At 44.1% G+C, this 15324-nt stretch overlaps 1 protein-coding gene across 1 annotated transcript in view; it reads left to right on the top strand.

Moving 5' to 3' along the window:
• The window catches only part of zeb1b (zinc finger E-box binding homeobox 1b), an 87139-nt gene that overhangs the window by 53971 nt on the left and 17844 nt on the right, over nucleotides 1–15324 (top strand). Inside the window, exon 2 of the mRNA XM_073828333.1 lies at nucleotides 6934–7101. Within this exon, the coding sequence (XP_073684434.1) occupies nucleotides 6934–7101 (168 nt within the window). The remainder of the gene's footprint in view (nucleotides 1–6933; nucleotides 7102–15324) is intronic.

Here is a 15324-nt window from a genome sequence, read left to right as displayed (position 1 = left end):
TGTTAATGTGTGATTTTAGACTAGTTTTGGTCATGATTGGGCTACTTTTGTGTAGCAACTATGCTGGTTTTGTTACGTAGACCTGGCAACCCTGCCAGTAACATGTAAAATAAAAATTCAGCTTTGAAATCTGGTAGTGTACATTCGGATTAGTTTTTCTTACTGATATTAAAAAGTATTGCCATCAACAGACTAAAAAATTGCAGTCCATCTCAGGATTTTTGAGGAGAAACTAAGGGCCAGAACTTATTAAAATATGAGTAGTAATCATTCTTCTTTTTTTTTGTAGACTGACCTCTGACTTTCTATTTTGAGGCACATAAGTTTATGTGTGATTTAAGATTTTTAGTTTTGGCTGTTACTGTGCTACTTTAGAGTAACAACTAGCCCGGTTTTGTTACGCAGACCTGGCAACCCTGCCAGTACCATGTCCTGCTTCTCTAAATCACATTGTGCTTGTGCTTGAATAAGCTGTACATAGAGATTGAGAGGGCAAGTAGCAGATGAGAATGTTCTTAGTGGCAAAGACTCATGGGAAACCTGCAGCTCACCTTCCTAAATGACAAATCAATAACTCTTGTCTGCCTCAGAGTCTCATGTGTCTTTTATCTGAGCTGGAGTTTAGATGGGTGAGGGCTCAATTTATTATTTAAAAGCTCCATATTTGATGTACTGTACCACTAACAAGCAATTGAGCTCTAGCCAGGTGAGTCACAATGTGTGCTTGTTTAGAGATCGCTTTTAGAGGCATTTATGTGCCTTGAGAGATGTCACTGCAGTGCCCTAGGGGGCATTAAAGGGTCTCGATTGTGTTTGCTATAAATAGAACCTTCAGAGAATCACCTGGAATTCTGGGAATTCAGGCTTTGTCATACAGGTACAGAGTAGCGGGCCAGTTTTTACCCAGTCAACATATCACTTGACTGGGTTGATTGTAAAATCCATAGATGAGGCATAGCTGGACAACTGATTGACCAGTAGGAATGCAGACTCATTAGGCTAATGGTTTCATAGGCTGACTTGACATATTCATAGTGCTGTGCTTGCCGACAACACACGCAAAGATCACTGAAGGTTTCGGTGGAATGTCAGTGTTTGTATTTGGACAAGTGTGTGTGATATTTTAAGAGATAGGAAATACATTTAGCAAGCATTTATATAACTGAGTAATAGTAGAGCCTTGGGCCTGGTGGTTAGCGCACATGCTAAAAATACAATGAGCTGTAGTTCAGTAACCCTTTCTCCCGTTATTCACTTCTTTCTCTATAACAGGGGGTTTAAAAAAGTAGCCACTACTTCAGTCTTCAGTGTGACATGATCCTTCAGAAATCATTTTAATATGCTAAATATGTGCTCAAGATTTTTTTTTTTAAATGTTAAAAATAGTTGCTGCTTAATATTTGTCATAAAAACTGTGATTATTTCTCATTATTCTGTCAACTTTAGATCAATTTAATGCATTGTTGCTAAATAAATGTATTAATTTCTTTTAAAACAGTAATTCTGATTGGAGACTTTTGAACTGTTGTGTATACTTGAGAAAGCAAGTCAGATATTTTAAAGACAGCATGTGGTTTCCTATATTAAATTAGACTAATTCCAAAACAAATTATTAAAATATTATCCAGAAAATATACACTACCAATCAAAAGTTTTTGAGCAGTAAGATTTTTAGTTTTTTTTTAAAGAAGTCTCTTTTGTTCATCAAGCTTGCATTTATTTTAATCCAAAGTACAGCAAAAACAGTAAAATTATAAAAAATATTTTTACTATCTAAAATAACTGCTTTCTATTTGAATATATTTTAAAATATAATTTATTCCGGTGATCAAAGCTAAATTTTCAGCATCATTACTTCAGTCTTCAGTGTCACATGATCCTTCAGAAATCGTTTTAATAAGCCGATTTGCTGTTTATTATTATTATTATTATTATTATTATTATTATTATTATCATCAATATTTAAAACAGTTGAGTACATTTTTTCGGGATTCTTTGATGAATAGAAAATTCAAAGATTAGCATTTATATGAAATAAAAAGCATTGGTAACATACACTATACTATTCAAACGTCAGTATAATTTTTGCAAGGATTCGTCAAATTGATTAAACATGATGATAAAGACATTTATAATGATTCCCATTTCAGGTAAATGCTATCTTCATCAAAGAAACCTGAAAAAAATCAGAACATCAGAATGGTTTCTGAAAGATAGTTTAGAATTCTTGAGTAATGATGCTAAAAATTCAGCTTTGAAATTGCATTTAAAAATATATTCAAATAGAAAGCAGTTATTTTAAAAAGTAAAAACATTTCATGTTAGCATTTTTGCTGTACTTTGGATCAAATAAATGCAGGCTAGGTGAGCAGAAGAGACTTCTTTAAAAACATTAAAAATCTTACTGTTCACAAACGTTTGACTGGTAGTGTACTACTGTATACAGATTAGTTTTTCTTACTGTTACTAAAAAGTATTGCTATCAAAAATTTAATCAGTCTCATGATTTTTGAACAGAAACTACCTAAGGGCCAGAAATGTTTTTTAAAATATGAGTAATAATCTTTCTTTTCTTTTCTTTTTTTTTTTGTGTTGACTGACCTCTGACTTTTATATTTTGAGGCACAGATGTTTTATGCTGTCTTTTATGTGTTTTTCTTCAGTACAGTTTGTTTTCCCTATGTCTTTACACAGTTTTAGCTTACAGCTCCAGCATAATGTGAGCTATTCCTTTCTCAGTAAAGCGTTTATTTAGTCACTTTTCCTGTGTGTACCTCCTGAAGGCTGTAATGAAATCTCTCATGTGGAACGGCGGAACAAGGCTCGTGGCTGTTTGTCATGGATCATTCACAGTGAGCTCACACACTCTCCGCTGTCCCTTTACTTCTGTCTTCTGCTGACTAGCCACACCGTTTGCTCCCCTTGGCTGAACAGCCTGATGGGATTGGTAGCATCTCCTTCACACTACACCGAATTGACTGTTGTGGTGATCTGTGCATCACTCGGATAGGTTTGACAGAACCTGTGGCTAGTGAGCGATGAGTCTATCTTTATGATCGTGTGATTTTGTTATAGACAGCATTTTTCAACCATCGTCACATTAAGAGTCTACTTTCAGGTACATATATAGACACACCACAGGTCTTTGCTGTGATCCATGACCTTAAAACCAAATATGTAGCGTGAGATAGAGAGAAAGAAAGAGGTTAAGAGGTTTGTACACGCACAGAACAGGTGGAGAATGAAAGTACAGGCCAGAGAAATAAAAGAAGATTGAGAGTGTGAGAGCAAGAGAGAGAGAGTTGGTTAAAGTGTGCAACAAAAAGCACAAAATCAGCTGAATGTAAATGTGCCAGATAAGCCCGGTAGAAGAGATATGGTGTGTGTGTGTGTGTGTGTGTGTGTGTGTGTGTGTGTGTGTGTGTGTGTGAATCTACGGCCAGCCCCTCTGCTGACTTTGCTCCTCTCAAAGGAAAATTGATTTGGCCAGAGAGAGAGGTACTTAGATGAGTGGAAAAGAAGAATGACGGAGAGCGAGAACAGCAAGAGAAATGGAGAGAGGAGGAGGAGGACTGAGAGGAAGGCTTGTAGGCACACCTATTCCTTTCCTTGCAAAAAATACACACCTGCTGTATATGGTCAACAAGGATTGTCAATGTCCGATGTCAATATCTGTATTAGAAAAAGGTTGTTTACCAATTAAAGGGATAGTTCACCAAAAAAATTAATGCTGTTGGATCATTGACTCACCCTCAGGTTGAGACTTGTAAAATCTCTTTCTTCTGTGGAATAAAAAGATATATTTATCTATATATTTTCCAAGAATGTTTCTGCTTTTTTCGTCCATACAATGAAAGTCAATGGGGTCTAAACACCACTGAGCCCAACTGACTTTCACTGTAAGGATGATGAGGATGAAATAAATCACAAAATATTTTTCAAAATATGATCCACAGAAGAACAACACAGGGTGAGTAAATGACAGAATTCTCATTTTTGCGTGAACTATCCCTTTAAATAATGCAGATTCCTCAAGTGGCCACAAACTCTTCAATTCGAGACATATCCACCTTATTTTTCCATAAGAGTGGGTGTGGCCATTTTTGTGTGTGTGTGTTTTTGTGTTTTTCCATTTTTCTTTGACAGGACAATAGGGATACGACAGGAAGAGAGAGAGAGGGGGGTGGGATCGGGAAAGGTCCACGAGGCAGGATTCGATATCGGGACACCTGAGGCGCAACTGCACCGTATGTCGTGCACTGCCCACACGGCTATTAGTGCTGACGGCCATTTGTAAATTTTATGGCGTCCAGCTATTATTAGCTGTACAAAACGTCTCATTTTGCCAGGGTTTTACCAGGGTTGCCAGGTTTTCACAACAAAACCCACCCAATTGTTACTCAAAACTAGCCCAATCGCGTTTTGGCAGGGATCTGGGAAGTAAACTATATGTTTTTTAGTGGCGTTACCATGGTCCAAATCACAGTTCAGGTAATATTCACGTTATTGGGGTTGCTTCAACCAACGGACATGGAAAACAACCTGCTGCAACAGTGCGGGAAAACCGTGGGAAGACCTGGCAACACTTTGTGTTATATTATTTTAATGAATTATATTAATTATGAACACATTGGTTTGTAGTGCAAACAGTTTTACCGTTTACTCCACGTTGTTATTCTTCTCGTTATTTCCCTATAGAGGATAATGAACCTGAACTCTCACCCATAGGCTTACTTCCTTATTGAAGAATAAGGTGGATAGAAGTTCTAGATGTTTCCTGTTGCTGGGTTTTAAAAGGTCTCTCTGAGGTGTGCGATATCACAATTTTTAACTGTGGATGATTAAATTGTCTCCACTATTTCCTTTTGAAGGAACATTATAGTATTGTGCTATAAGTGGTAAAATTACACTCAAGGGCCACTGCACTTATTTGCAATCACAGAAGTACATTATTTGTATGTGCTTTAAAGCCTTGCTGGTTAAACATTTCATTCGTGTGCTGTTCAAATCTGATTTTTGTTCACATGTGACTTTTTCTCATGGCAGTTTGAACAGTACAAACTGCATGGAGTCTGATCTTTTTAATTACGATTTGTGCCACTTTCATAAATCCGACATAGGATAGATGTTTTGCAATGCGACCGCAGTGTGAACAGTCATATCGGAATTCATGTGACTTTTAAATCACTTTATATCAACATTCAGCATGATTCTGCGCTCATGGGAGTCAATACAAAGATTTTATACCCAAAGTTGTTAAGACAGTTGCGAAAGGTAGTCAGTGGAAGTACAGTGATGTGTCAGAACTCCTAAGTATATAGTGACAATTCTATATACAAGCAAAATGAGGACTTGCATCATAAAAGTTTCAAAAATCAGCTTTCTGTCACATCCTTGTTATTTTTCATATTGCCTGTGCATAATTTCACTGGCTTCTGTGGCAGATCACACAATAAATAAACACATAATCGCTTACTTTATGTCCTCCATGTTTACTTCCGTATGACAGCGTGCTGCGCAAGTGTTGCGAAGTCCACAGTTTTTCTGTGGAATTGGGCTACTTTTTCCACTGTTGCTTGTGAGTTGTTTTTCAAGCGAACCCACTAACATGTTTTTTATCCCCCAGAACATGATTGGGATAGTTTGGGAATAGTTTTGAGAAGCAGTTGGGCAGATTTTTTTGTCAAAACCTGGTAACCCGGTTAATGTTGTTCTTTTGTGCATGCAGGTCAGTTTAGAAATCTAATATTGGTTGCATTTAAAACAAAAATGTGAATGTAGCCAAATAGTACTAAACATGTTGCTGCTTGTCATTAAAGGGATAGTTTACCCAAAAGTGAAAATTCTGTCATTATTTACTCACTCTAATGTTGTCCCAAACCTGTATTAATTCCTTTCTTGTGCTGAACACAAAAGAAGAATATTTTGAAGAATGTGGGTAACCAAACAGTTGCTGGAACAAGATATTTTTCAAAATATGTTCTGTAAAAAAACAAAAACAAAGGGTTAGTAAATAATGACAGAATTCTCTTTTTTGGGTGAACTGTTCCTTTAAAATAATACAGATTCCTCAGGTGGCCATAAACTCTTCTGTCCGAGAGGTATAGGAGTTCTGCATGCTTTCTGTCGCTAGGTTTGAAAAGGTCTCTCTTTTAGCTGAATTTATAAATCTAAACGTTCAACCTCTGCTTGATTTATGCCTGCTCCATTAGAGGCCTTGTCCTGCCAGCACTTACCTTTAACGAATGAGAACGTGTTAGGTGAGCTTACCACTCCGTCATCCGCTGTTTTAATAGAATGTCAAATCACACTTAGCCTAGCATGCAAACACACACATTACTAATTAAGGCCGTCTGGCCTGTTACAGAAAATCAATGGTGTTTTAGCTCGATCTCTTTCTCTCTCCTTCCTCTACTGCTGAAATGGAGGTCAACCTGTCCCTCCTCTTTGTCAAAAAAGTAAAGAGGCATTTAATCATCAGGCCAGTCGTACATCTATAAGAAGATATGTTTCCAGTATTGTACGGTAAATGATCTCAGGATTACAGCACCTCGATTGTCATTTCACGTTCGAGATGATCTGATTACACCGTCTGACTGTGTCCACACTGGCCACAAATGGTTTTAACACGGGCCATTCTGATTTATTGATTCAATCTTGAGTGATCCCTTGTCATTGGCTCACTGAAAGACACAGGAACTGCTCCACTACTATTTGGCATTTAATTGAATTATTCCCTTAAGTACACTTCATCTCTCTACATCTCCTCAGTCATCTCTTCCGCTTCAACAATTGGTTTCATCTGAGCTGCTGTGTCTCTCTTTAATCTTGTCTTGCAGTGTCTTTCGAGGGTTTCATCAAGCCTTCTGCGGTTTGCAAGCTCCATATGTTAGCATTCTCTTTAAGTGTTGTGTTTTCTCTGTTTCTGTGCAGTGAGTAACTACAGTCATGTGCTGGAGGGCCAGTCAGACTCAGATGATGAAGATAAGCTTCACATCGTGGAGGAGGAAGGGAGTCTCCTGGACGGGGCTGACTGTGACAGTGTGGCCCCTGACGATGACCCTAACGGGACCGCTGACCCCGACGGCAGATGGGACGATGGTAAGCCCGCCCCTTTGTGACATATCGTTATAATGAAGCTCTGAAATTGAGTCTCATTTCAGGTTCATCCGATCCTGATCAGACTAGATTCTCAGGGAGTGTTTACGTAAGACACGTTCCATGTTCAAAAACAGCTAGATAGAACAGAATGAACGTGTCTCTAGATGCATATTATAAAAGTTAGACTATTTTTAAATTGACACGCTGTCTTAAAAATTCAAAGCTTGTGGTAGGATGCTCTAAAAACAGTGCTAGACATGATGCAACAGCCAAAGACGTCTGTCTGAATGTGTGTGACTGTGATGCTTTAAAGGGGATAAAAAGGGGAAAAGAAGCAACTTCTGTCATCAGACATAACAAAAAAAAACAAATTAAATAAAGAAAATGAATGCTTTTATTCTGCAGAGACTCATTAAATTGATCAAAAGTGACATTAAAGGCATTTATGATGTTACAGAAGATTTCTAATGAAATAAATGCCTTTCTTTTGAACTTTCAGTTCATACTGAAAAATGAATCACTCCACAAAATATCAAGCAACCATATTTAACACTGATAATAATCAGAACTGTTTCTTGTGAACCAACATCAGTATGTTAGAATGATTTCTGAAGGATCATGTGACACTGAAGACTGGAGTAATGATGCTGAAAAATTAGCTTTGCCCTCATGGGAATAAATTACATTGGAAAAACATTAAAACAGAAAAGAGATGTTTTAAAATGTAATAATATTTCACAATATTACTGTTTTTATTGCATTTTTTATCAAATAAATGCAGACTTCTTTCAGAAACATTACAAAAATCTTAACTGCAATGTTTTACAATTTAATTAACATGTCTGGAAAGTACCTGCAATTGCAAGTTTACATCTTGCAAATGACTTTTTTTCCCTCAGAACTATGAGATATAAACTCCCAATTGTGAGTTATAAAGACAGATTTGCGAGATATAAACTCTTATTTTTCAGAATTGTGAGTTTATGTCTCACAACTGTGACTTTTTTTTCGAGTTAAGTCAGAATTGTGAGATATAGGACTGGTTTCACAGACAGGGCTAAGGTTAAGCCAGGTTTAGGCCATAGTTCGATTAGGACATTTAAGTAGCTTTTATAAAGCATGCCTTAGATAAAAACTCTACTGGTGTGCATCTTGATACGAAACAATTAAACTGACATATTTTAAGATCAATCAGTTGCAAGTTTCTGTCAGTTAAAACAGCTCTGACATGCATTTTAGTCTGGGACTAGGCTTAAGCCTTGTCTATAAAACCGAATAAACGTCCCAGGTTACGTATGTAACCCTGGTTCCCTGAGGGAACGAGACACTGCGTCATCAACGCTCTGGGGAAATGCCATTGGCGAGTCCGCCTCTGAATCAGTCTGTAGCCAATAGGATGACGGGAGTGACGTCACCGGGGGCGGTGACGTTGGCGACCAGGAAGTATATAAGCACGTGCGTTTCAAACCGGCTTCAGCTTCCAGGAATGAAGCGAAGCGCGGCAGGAATGCGGGAATTATGGTCAGAGACGCAGTGTCTCGTTCCCTCAGGGAACCAGGGTTACATACGTAACCTGGGACGTTCCCTTTCGGGAACTCCACACTGCGTCATCAACGCTCTGGGGAACGATATACCAACTATCCATAATTCCAAGTTCCTGCCCAGTGGTGTTTGTCTGGGAAAGGAAAAAGGAAAGCGTTGCTTCTGGTGGATCAGGCCAGGAAGAGCTCTCTGCCTGGGGTTACCAGGACAAGAGAGACAATATCCCTCTGTCTGGGGGACCAGCCCAGAACGAGAGGGCAGTGCCAGAAGATACTTACCTGAGGGGCACTGATGGTTCTCCGCCTGGGAAACTGCCAGGACAGGAGAAGTATTACACCTCTGTCCGGGATAAATGCCAGAGCAAGAGGGAGATGGTATATACCTCGGCCCTCGGGCTCACGAGGAAAGTGGTCGCTCAGTCTGGGGAAACCAGCAAAGAGGGACCAGAAGAACTCCGCCTGGAAACTGCCAGGACGTGAGTGTGATGACATCTCTGCCTGGGACGCACCCAGCGAAGAGGAAGAGAGATGAGAACCTCGGCCCTCAGGCACACGAGGAAATAGTCCAAAACTCCGTCTGGGGAACAGCCAGCACAGGAGGGACTGGATTGGCTCCGCCTGGAAAACTGCCAGGACGCAAGCGGAATTACATCTCTGCCTGGGAAACTCCCAGCGAAGAGGGATCTGATCCGCCTCGGCCCTCGGGCACACGAGGAAAGGAGTCCACCTCTGTCTGGGGACCAGCCAGACGTAGAGGGACAAGAGGTGTCTGGGGGTACCAGAACACCAGGTTGCTTCGCCTGGGAAACTGCCAGGACGCAAGCGGTATTACATCTCTGCCTGGGATGTACCCAGCGAAGAGGGATAAACCTCGGCCCTCGGGCTCACGAGATTTTGGTCATACACCCCAGTCTGGTCACCAGCCAGATAGGGGGTTCTCCTCGGCCCTCGAGCACACGAGGAGAAAGGATGGTCCTTTGTCGGGGCTTACCCGGATCAAGAGGGACCCAAGTGGTGCCTGGAAACTTCTGGCCAGAGCACAGGAATGGCTCCGCCTGGAAAACTGCCAGGACGCGAGTAGAATTACATCTCTGCCTGGGACGTGCCCAGCGAAGAGGGAATGCAAGAACACCTCGGCCCTCGGGCACACGAGGTGGAGGCCTCTGTCTGGTGACCAACCAGACCGAGAGGAAGGAGTCGTCCTCGGCCCTCGGGCACACGAGGAGACAATAGTCCTTTGTCGGGGCGCACCCGGACAAGAGGGACACAAGTAGTGCCTGGAAACTTGTGGCCAGGGCACTGGCATGGGCTCCGCCTGGGAAACTGCCAGGACGCGAGCGAAATTACATCTCTGCCTGGGGGGTACCCAGCGAAGAGGGAACTTCTACCTCGGCCCTCAGGCTCACGAGGTATAACTCCTGTCAGCTCAGGACAGAGGAGCCTGGAGTGGCTCGTAGGTCTAGCTCGTAGAACCTAACGAAGGTCAAAGGTGTAGACCAACCCGCCGCACTGCAGATGTCCTGGATAGGGACACCTGCCATCAGAGCTTTCGAGGCTGCCATGCCTCGAGTAGAGTGAGCCTTGACGCCCATCGGTGATGGGAGGCCAGAGGACTCATAGGCAGTAGTTATTGTATCCACAATCCATCTACTGAAGTATGATTAGTTGCCGGGAGCCCCCTCTTAGGGGGACCGTAACAAACTAGCAGTTGCTCTGACTTTCGCCACAGTTCAGCTCTGTGGACATATGTGTCCAGTGCTCGCACTGGACACATGCAGTATACTTCCGATGGTCGTTCTCCACGAATGGAGGAGGATAGAAGGCCTGTAGGGTGACTGGCTGTGGTACCACTGTTGGGACCTTCGGTACGTACCCTGAAGGTCTCCTACTCTCCTCAGAGAAGTAAGAGCCAACAGCAGCGCCGTCTTAATGATAAGGAAGCGATCAGAAATCTCCTCTAAGGGCTCGAAAGGAGGCCTACAGAGGGCTTCAAGTACCACAGCGAGACCCCATGATGGGGTTCTGGGTGTCACCCGTGGCTTTATCCTGAGTGCACCACGAAGGAAACGTGTGACCAGAGGGTTCTTACCCACTAACACGCCACCAAGAGGGGTGTGGAAGGCCGATAATGCCGCCACGTAAACCTTCAGGGTGGAGTGGGCTAACCCGGTGGAGAGGCGAGACTGCAGGAACTCCAGCACTGTACCAACCGGGCAGTGAACTGGGTCAGCGTGTCGCTCTCTACACCATGAAGTGAAAAGTTTCCACTTTAGGCCATAAAGTTTCCTTGTAGAGGGAGCTCTAGAGTGAAGGATGGTCTCAGCAACCTCGGTTGAGAGACCTCACATATGAGATGCGCCCCCTCAGGGGCCACACCCATAGTTTCCACTTCTCTAGGTGGGGGTGGCAGATTGCGCCCCCAGCCTGAGAAAGGAGATCCCTCCTGATCGGAATCTCCCAGGGAGAGCCGTCTAGGAGGGCTATGATGTCCGAGAACCATACTCGGGTCGGCCAGTTTGGGGCTACTAACAGTAGACTGACTCCGTACCGGCGTACTCTTTCTAGAACTCCCGGGAGCAGGGCGAATGGGGAAAAGGCGTACAGACGGAGCCTCGGCCACGTCTGTACCATGGCGTCCAGTCCCAATGGAGCTGGAGGCACTAGAGAGAACCAGAGGGGACCTTGCGATGTCTGTTGAGTCGCAAAAGGTCCACCTGAGCCTGGTCGAACACTCTCCATATCTGCTTCACCCCTCGGGGTGAAGCATTCCATTCTCCGAGCCTCAGCCGGGCATCTGCTCTTGAGTGCACTGTTGGAGGAAAGTGTATGACCCAGGGGATTCTAACCACTGACAAGCACCGAAAAGGGGCGTGGAAGGCCAGTAATTCCGCCACGTACACCTTTTGGGTGGAGTGGGTCAACCCTGCGGAAAGCGAGACTGCAGCGACTTCAGTACTGTACCAATTGGGCAGTAAGCTGAGTCATATTTGGTGCTGGTTACACCACGCAGTAAACCACTTTCCCTTAAGGCCATAGGACTTCCTCATAGAGGGAGCTCTGGAGTAAAAAGGATGGTCTCAGCAACCTCGGTTGAGAGACCGGTCTCCATGAGATGTGCCCCCTCAGGGGTCACCCTCAAAAACTCCAGGGAGTAGAACGATCAGGGGGAAGGGCGTACAGACAAGGCCTCGGCCATGTCTGTGCCATAGCATCCAGTCCCGCAGGAGCTGGAAGCAGTAGAGAGCACCAGAGGGGTCATTGCGAAGTCTCATGAGTCGCAAATGAGTCCCCTGAATCTGGCCAGACACTCTCTAACTCTGCTTCACTCATTCTGGGTGAAGCATACATCCCCGGGCCTTGGCCCCTGCCTCGACAGGACGTCTGCTCTCATAAAACACCAAGATTTCCTCCACATATCCAGGGCACGTAGGCATTGCCGCGTGACCTTGAACTTGCGGAATGAATTTCCCCCTCGGGGAAAAACCCTTGGTCTTGGGCCACCACTGTAGCGGCCTCATGTGCAGCAGGCCAAAAGGTATTACGTTGGCTGCTGCTGCCATAAGACCTAACAGTACTTGAAACTGTTTGACAGTGAGTGACAGGCCTAGCTTGACCGCATTTGCTGCAGTAAGGATCGACTCGATCCGAGCAGGAGACAACCGTGCCTGCATCGTGGTCGAATCCCATACGACACATAGATAAGTGGTTCTCTGTAATGGAGACAGCACACTTTTCTTGGCGTTGGGTCTCAACCCCAATTCTTTCATGTGAGCGAGAGCAGCACCTCGATGCTGCCTGGCTTACAGTGGTCGAGTATATGGATGCTCTGGAATCATGGAGGAGCCAGAGCCGCATCCACACCCTCTGCGAAAGTTCGGGGGGGAGAGTGCTAGGCTGAAAGAAGAGCTCCCTGCTGTTGTTGAGGAAGGATGGAGACATTCTTAGATCTATCGTGACAAATTCGTCCTCGGACCTGATTTGTGACGTAACCGCCAGTCTGAACTTCAGTTACTCTGACTGAAAGATTCAACTGTCTGAGATCTAGGAAGGGCCGTAGCCCCCCATCCTTCATGAAGAGGGACCACCTCGATGGTCCCTGTCTAGAGCCTGCTCGGAGCCCACCTCGGTGGAAGCCCCGCGTTGAAGGAGGGTTCTTTAGATATAGTAACCCTTCTTCACAGAACGCAGGACCCACGTAGATACTGTCGGCAGTCATAATAACGCTGCCAGAAGTTCTACTGAGGGTACCAGCCTCTCGAGACTGGCCTCTATTTTGCCCTGAGCTTACAGCTCGGTGCCCTGTAACGGTGAACCGGCAGGAGACACCTGAACTGCAGCTGCAAGTGCGGGCGATTGAGGGAACGGAACGTCGGTGACGCTCTCCGTATCCACCTCCTCAGAGGAGGATAAACGGAGCACTGAGGGCCATTTGCTAGAGGAAGTACCGCCTAGCGGGCTTCCAAAACCAGCAATTGGCTGCCAGTTGTCCCTCCATCGATAACCAGACCCTGCTCTGGGTAGTAGTAATAAAAACGCCCCATATGCAGGTCCCATGTAGATATATTCAGCAGTAGTATTCACGCTGCTCGAAATTCTACTAGGGGAACCAGCCTCTCAGACTGGTTTCTGGTACTACCTAGGGTTTTTAATTCAGTGCCCTGTAACAGCTCACTGGCAGGAAGCACTGAATTTAATCCCTCTAAAGACCCCCGTGGGGGTGGCGAACTCTCTAGCTCCACTACGTTTCCGGGCGGAAAAACTAGAGAATAATGTTCGCGGGAGATTGCCGCGCCCTGTAACACAAGCAGGGTTGGCTGACAGATCTCCCTGTTTTAGCCGAGGACCTCTCAGACTGAAGCACGACCCTCAGATCGGGCTTTAGTTTTTGAAGCCCCCGGTCAGGAATGTTGCTAACCCCGTCCTCTAGGTATTACCGGAGGAAAAACGGACTGCAACGCTCCATTAAGAGCCTTTTATGTAAGGAGCTGATACACGGCCGGTTACTGCTCCCGTACAGCATCCGGCACGTGTACTTTTGCACATCAGGCTTGTATTATATACATGTGGCCTGGAAAGCAAAGACGGAGCTTCCAGTGATGATGCCAGACTGGGTGACAGATAGCTCGTAAGCGTCTGTTCAACCCCCGGCACCATCTTATACCCGTGCTCATTCAGCCCCCATTATTAATAGTAAACTATTCAAAAAAGGGGGTGAAGAGCGGGCTAAACTGGATTTTTCCGATCTAAACAGTGATTTTCTTTTTAACTGTGTAGATTGGGAAAAAACAAAAAGGCTCCTTTTTGGAAGTGCAGATCTTAGTCCGAAGAAAACAAATAGTTTGCTTTCCTACGGCTCATCTCTAAAGCAGTGGTCAAAAATAATTACTTTATTATTTGGATTGGCCATCGCTTTATTCAGTACTTCCAAAGCTCCTAACATTGAGGCAATCAGGGGGGCGGTTGAATACTTTTGACAACGTTCTCCACATCAACCTCCTCGGAGGGAGACAAGAGAAACGTTGAGACCTCTTTCTGGTAGGAAGAACCGCAGCGCGGGCTTCCTCATCCAGTAGGAGATCATCCGATCTGCTATGCGGGGGAGGAGATAGGGGATTACCCGTCTCCATCCCTCTAACAGATCGAGCTGCGAACCGCACGAGTGCAGCTGCCGCTCCGCCTTTTTTGCGGAAGCGGGGCCAGACCCGTGAAGAACGCTGGTGAAAACTCCCTCCTCAAAGAGAGTCTTCCGAGAACGGAGTATGTGCAGTAGAAAGCGTGCTTTCACACCGCAAACAGCCAGCCCCCTCAAGGGCTGACTGAACATGCTCCGCACCCACACAGCCACACACAGACTGCGTGTATCCCCACCAGCAGAAAGCTTTCTCTGCCGGCAGGGAGGGACACACTGTCTGTGAGGCTGCTAAACCGCTAGAAATACTTTTCCCCCTTTCTAAGTTGGTAACATATCCACTCAAAGAAAGTTGTGCAAACTGGCACAGAAAAGCAGTGGAATGAAACAGACAAACAGACACAGAGCGCTTCGCTGAATGACAAAAGCTGAAGCCGGTTTGAAACGCACGTGCTTATATACTTCCTGGTCGCCAACGTCACCGCCCCCGGTGACGTCACTCCCGTCATCCTATTGGCTACAGACTGATTCAGAGGCGGACTCGCCAATGGCATTTCCCCAGAGCGTTGATGACGCAGTGTGGAGTTCCCGAAAGGGAACTCGTAATTCTGAGAACGTATTAGTTTTTCTTTTCCCTCAGAATTGGAATTTATATCTCACAATTGTGAGGAAAACTGTCAGAATTGCACGAAAAAAGTCAGAATTGCTAAATACAAACTCGCATTTGCGAGAAAAAAGTTGAAATTATCTTGCAATTCTTACTTTATTTCTAATCATTGTGAGTTTATAATCGCGCAGTTCTGACTTAATTTCTAACCGTTGTGAGATTATATCGTGCAATTCTGACTTTCTAACTTGCAGTTGCGAAATTATGTCTCACAATTCTGAGAAAAAAAATCTAAATCGCCAGATACAAACTTGCATTTGTGAGAAAAACTTAAGAATTGTAAGTTTTTATCTTGCAATTCTGAATAAAAAAGTCAGAATTGTGAGTTTATCTTGCAAGTCTACCTTTATATATCACAATTCTGACTTCATTTCCCACAGTTGTGA

This window comes from Garra rufa, chromosome 22, assembly GCF_049309525.1.
Source record: "Garra rufa chromosome 22, GarRuf1.0, whole genome shotgun sequence".
Taxonomy (NCBI): Eukaryota; Metazoa; Chordata; class Actinopteri; order Cypriniformes; family Cyprinidae; genus Garra; species Garra rufa.
This window is presented reverse-complemented; position numbering and strand designations above follow the sequence as displayed.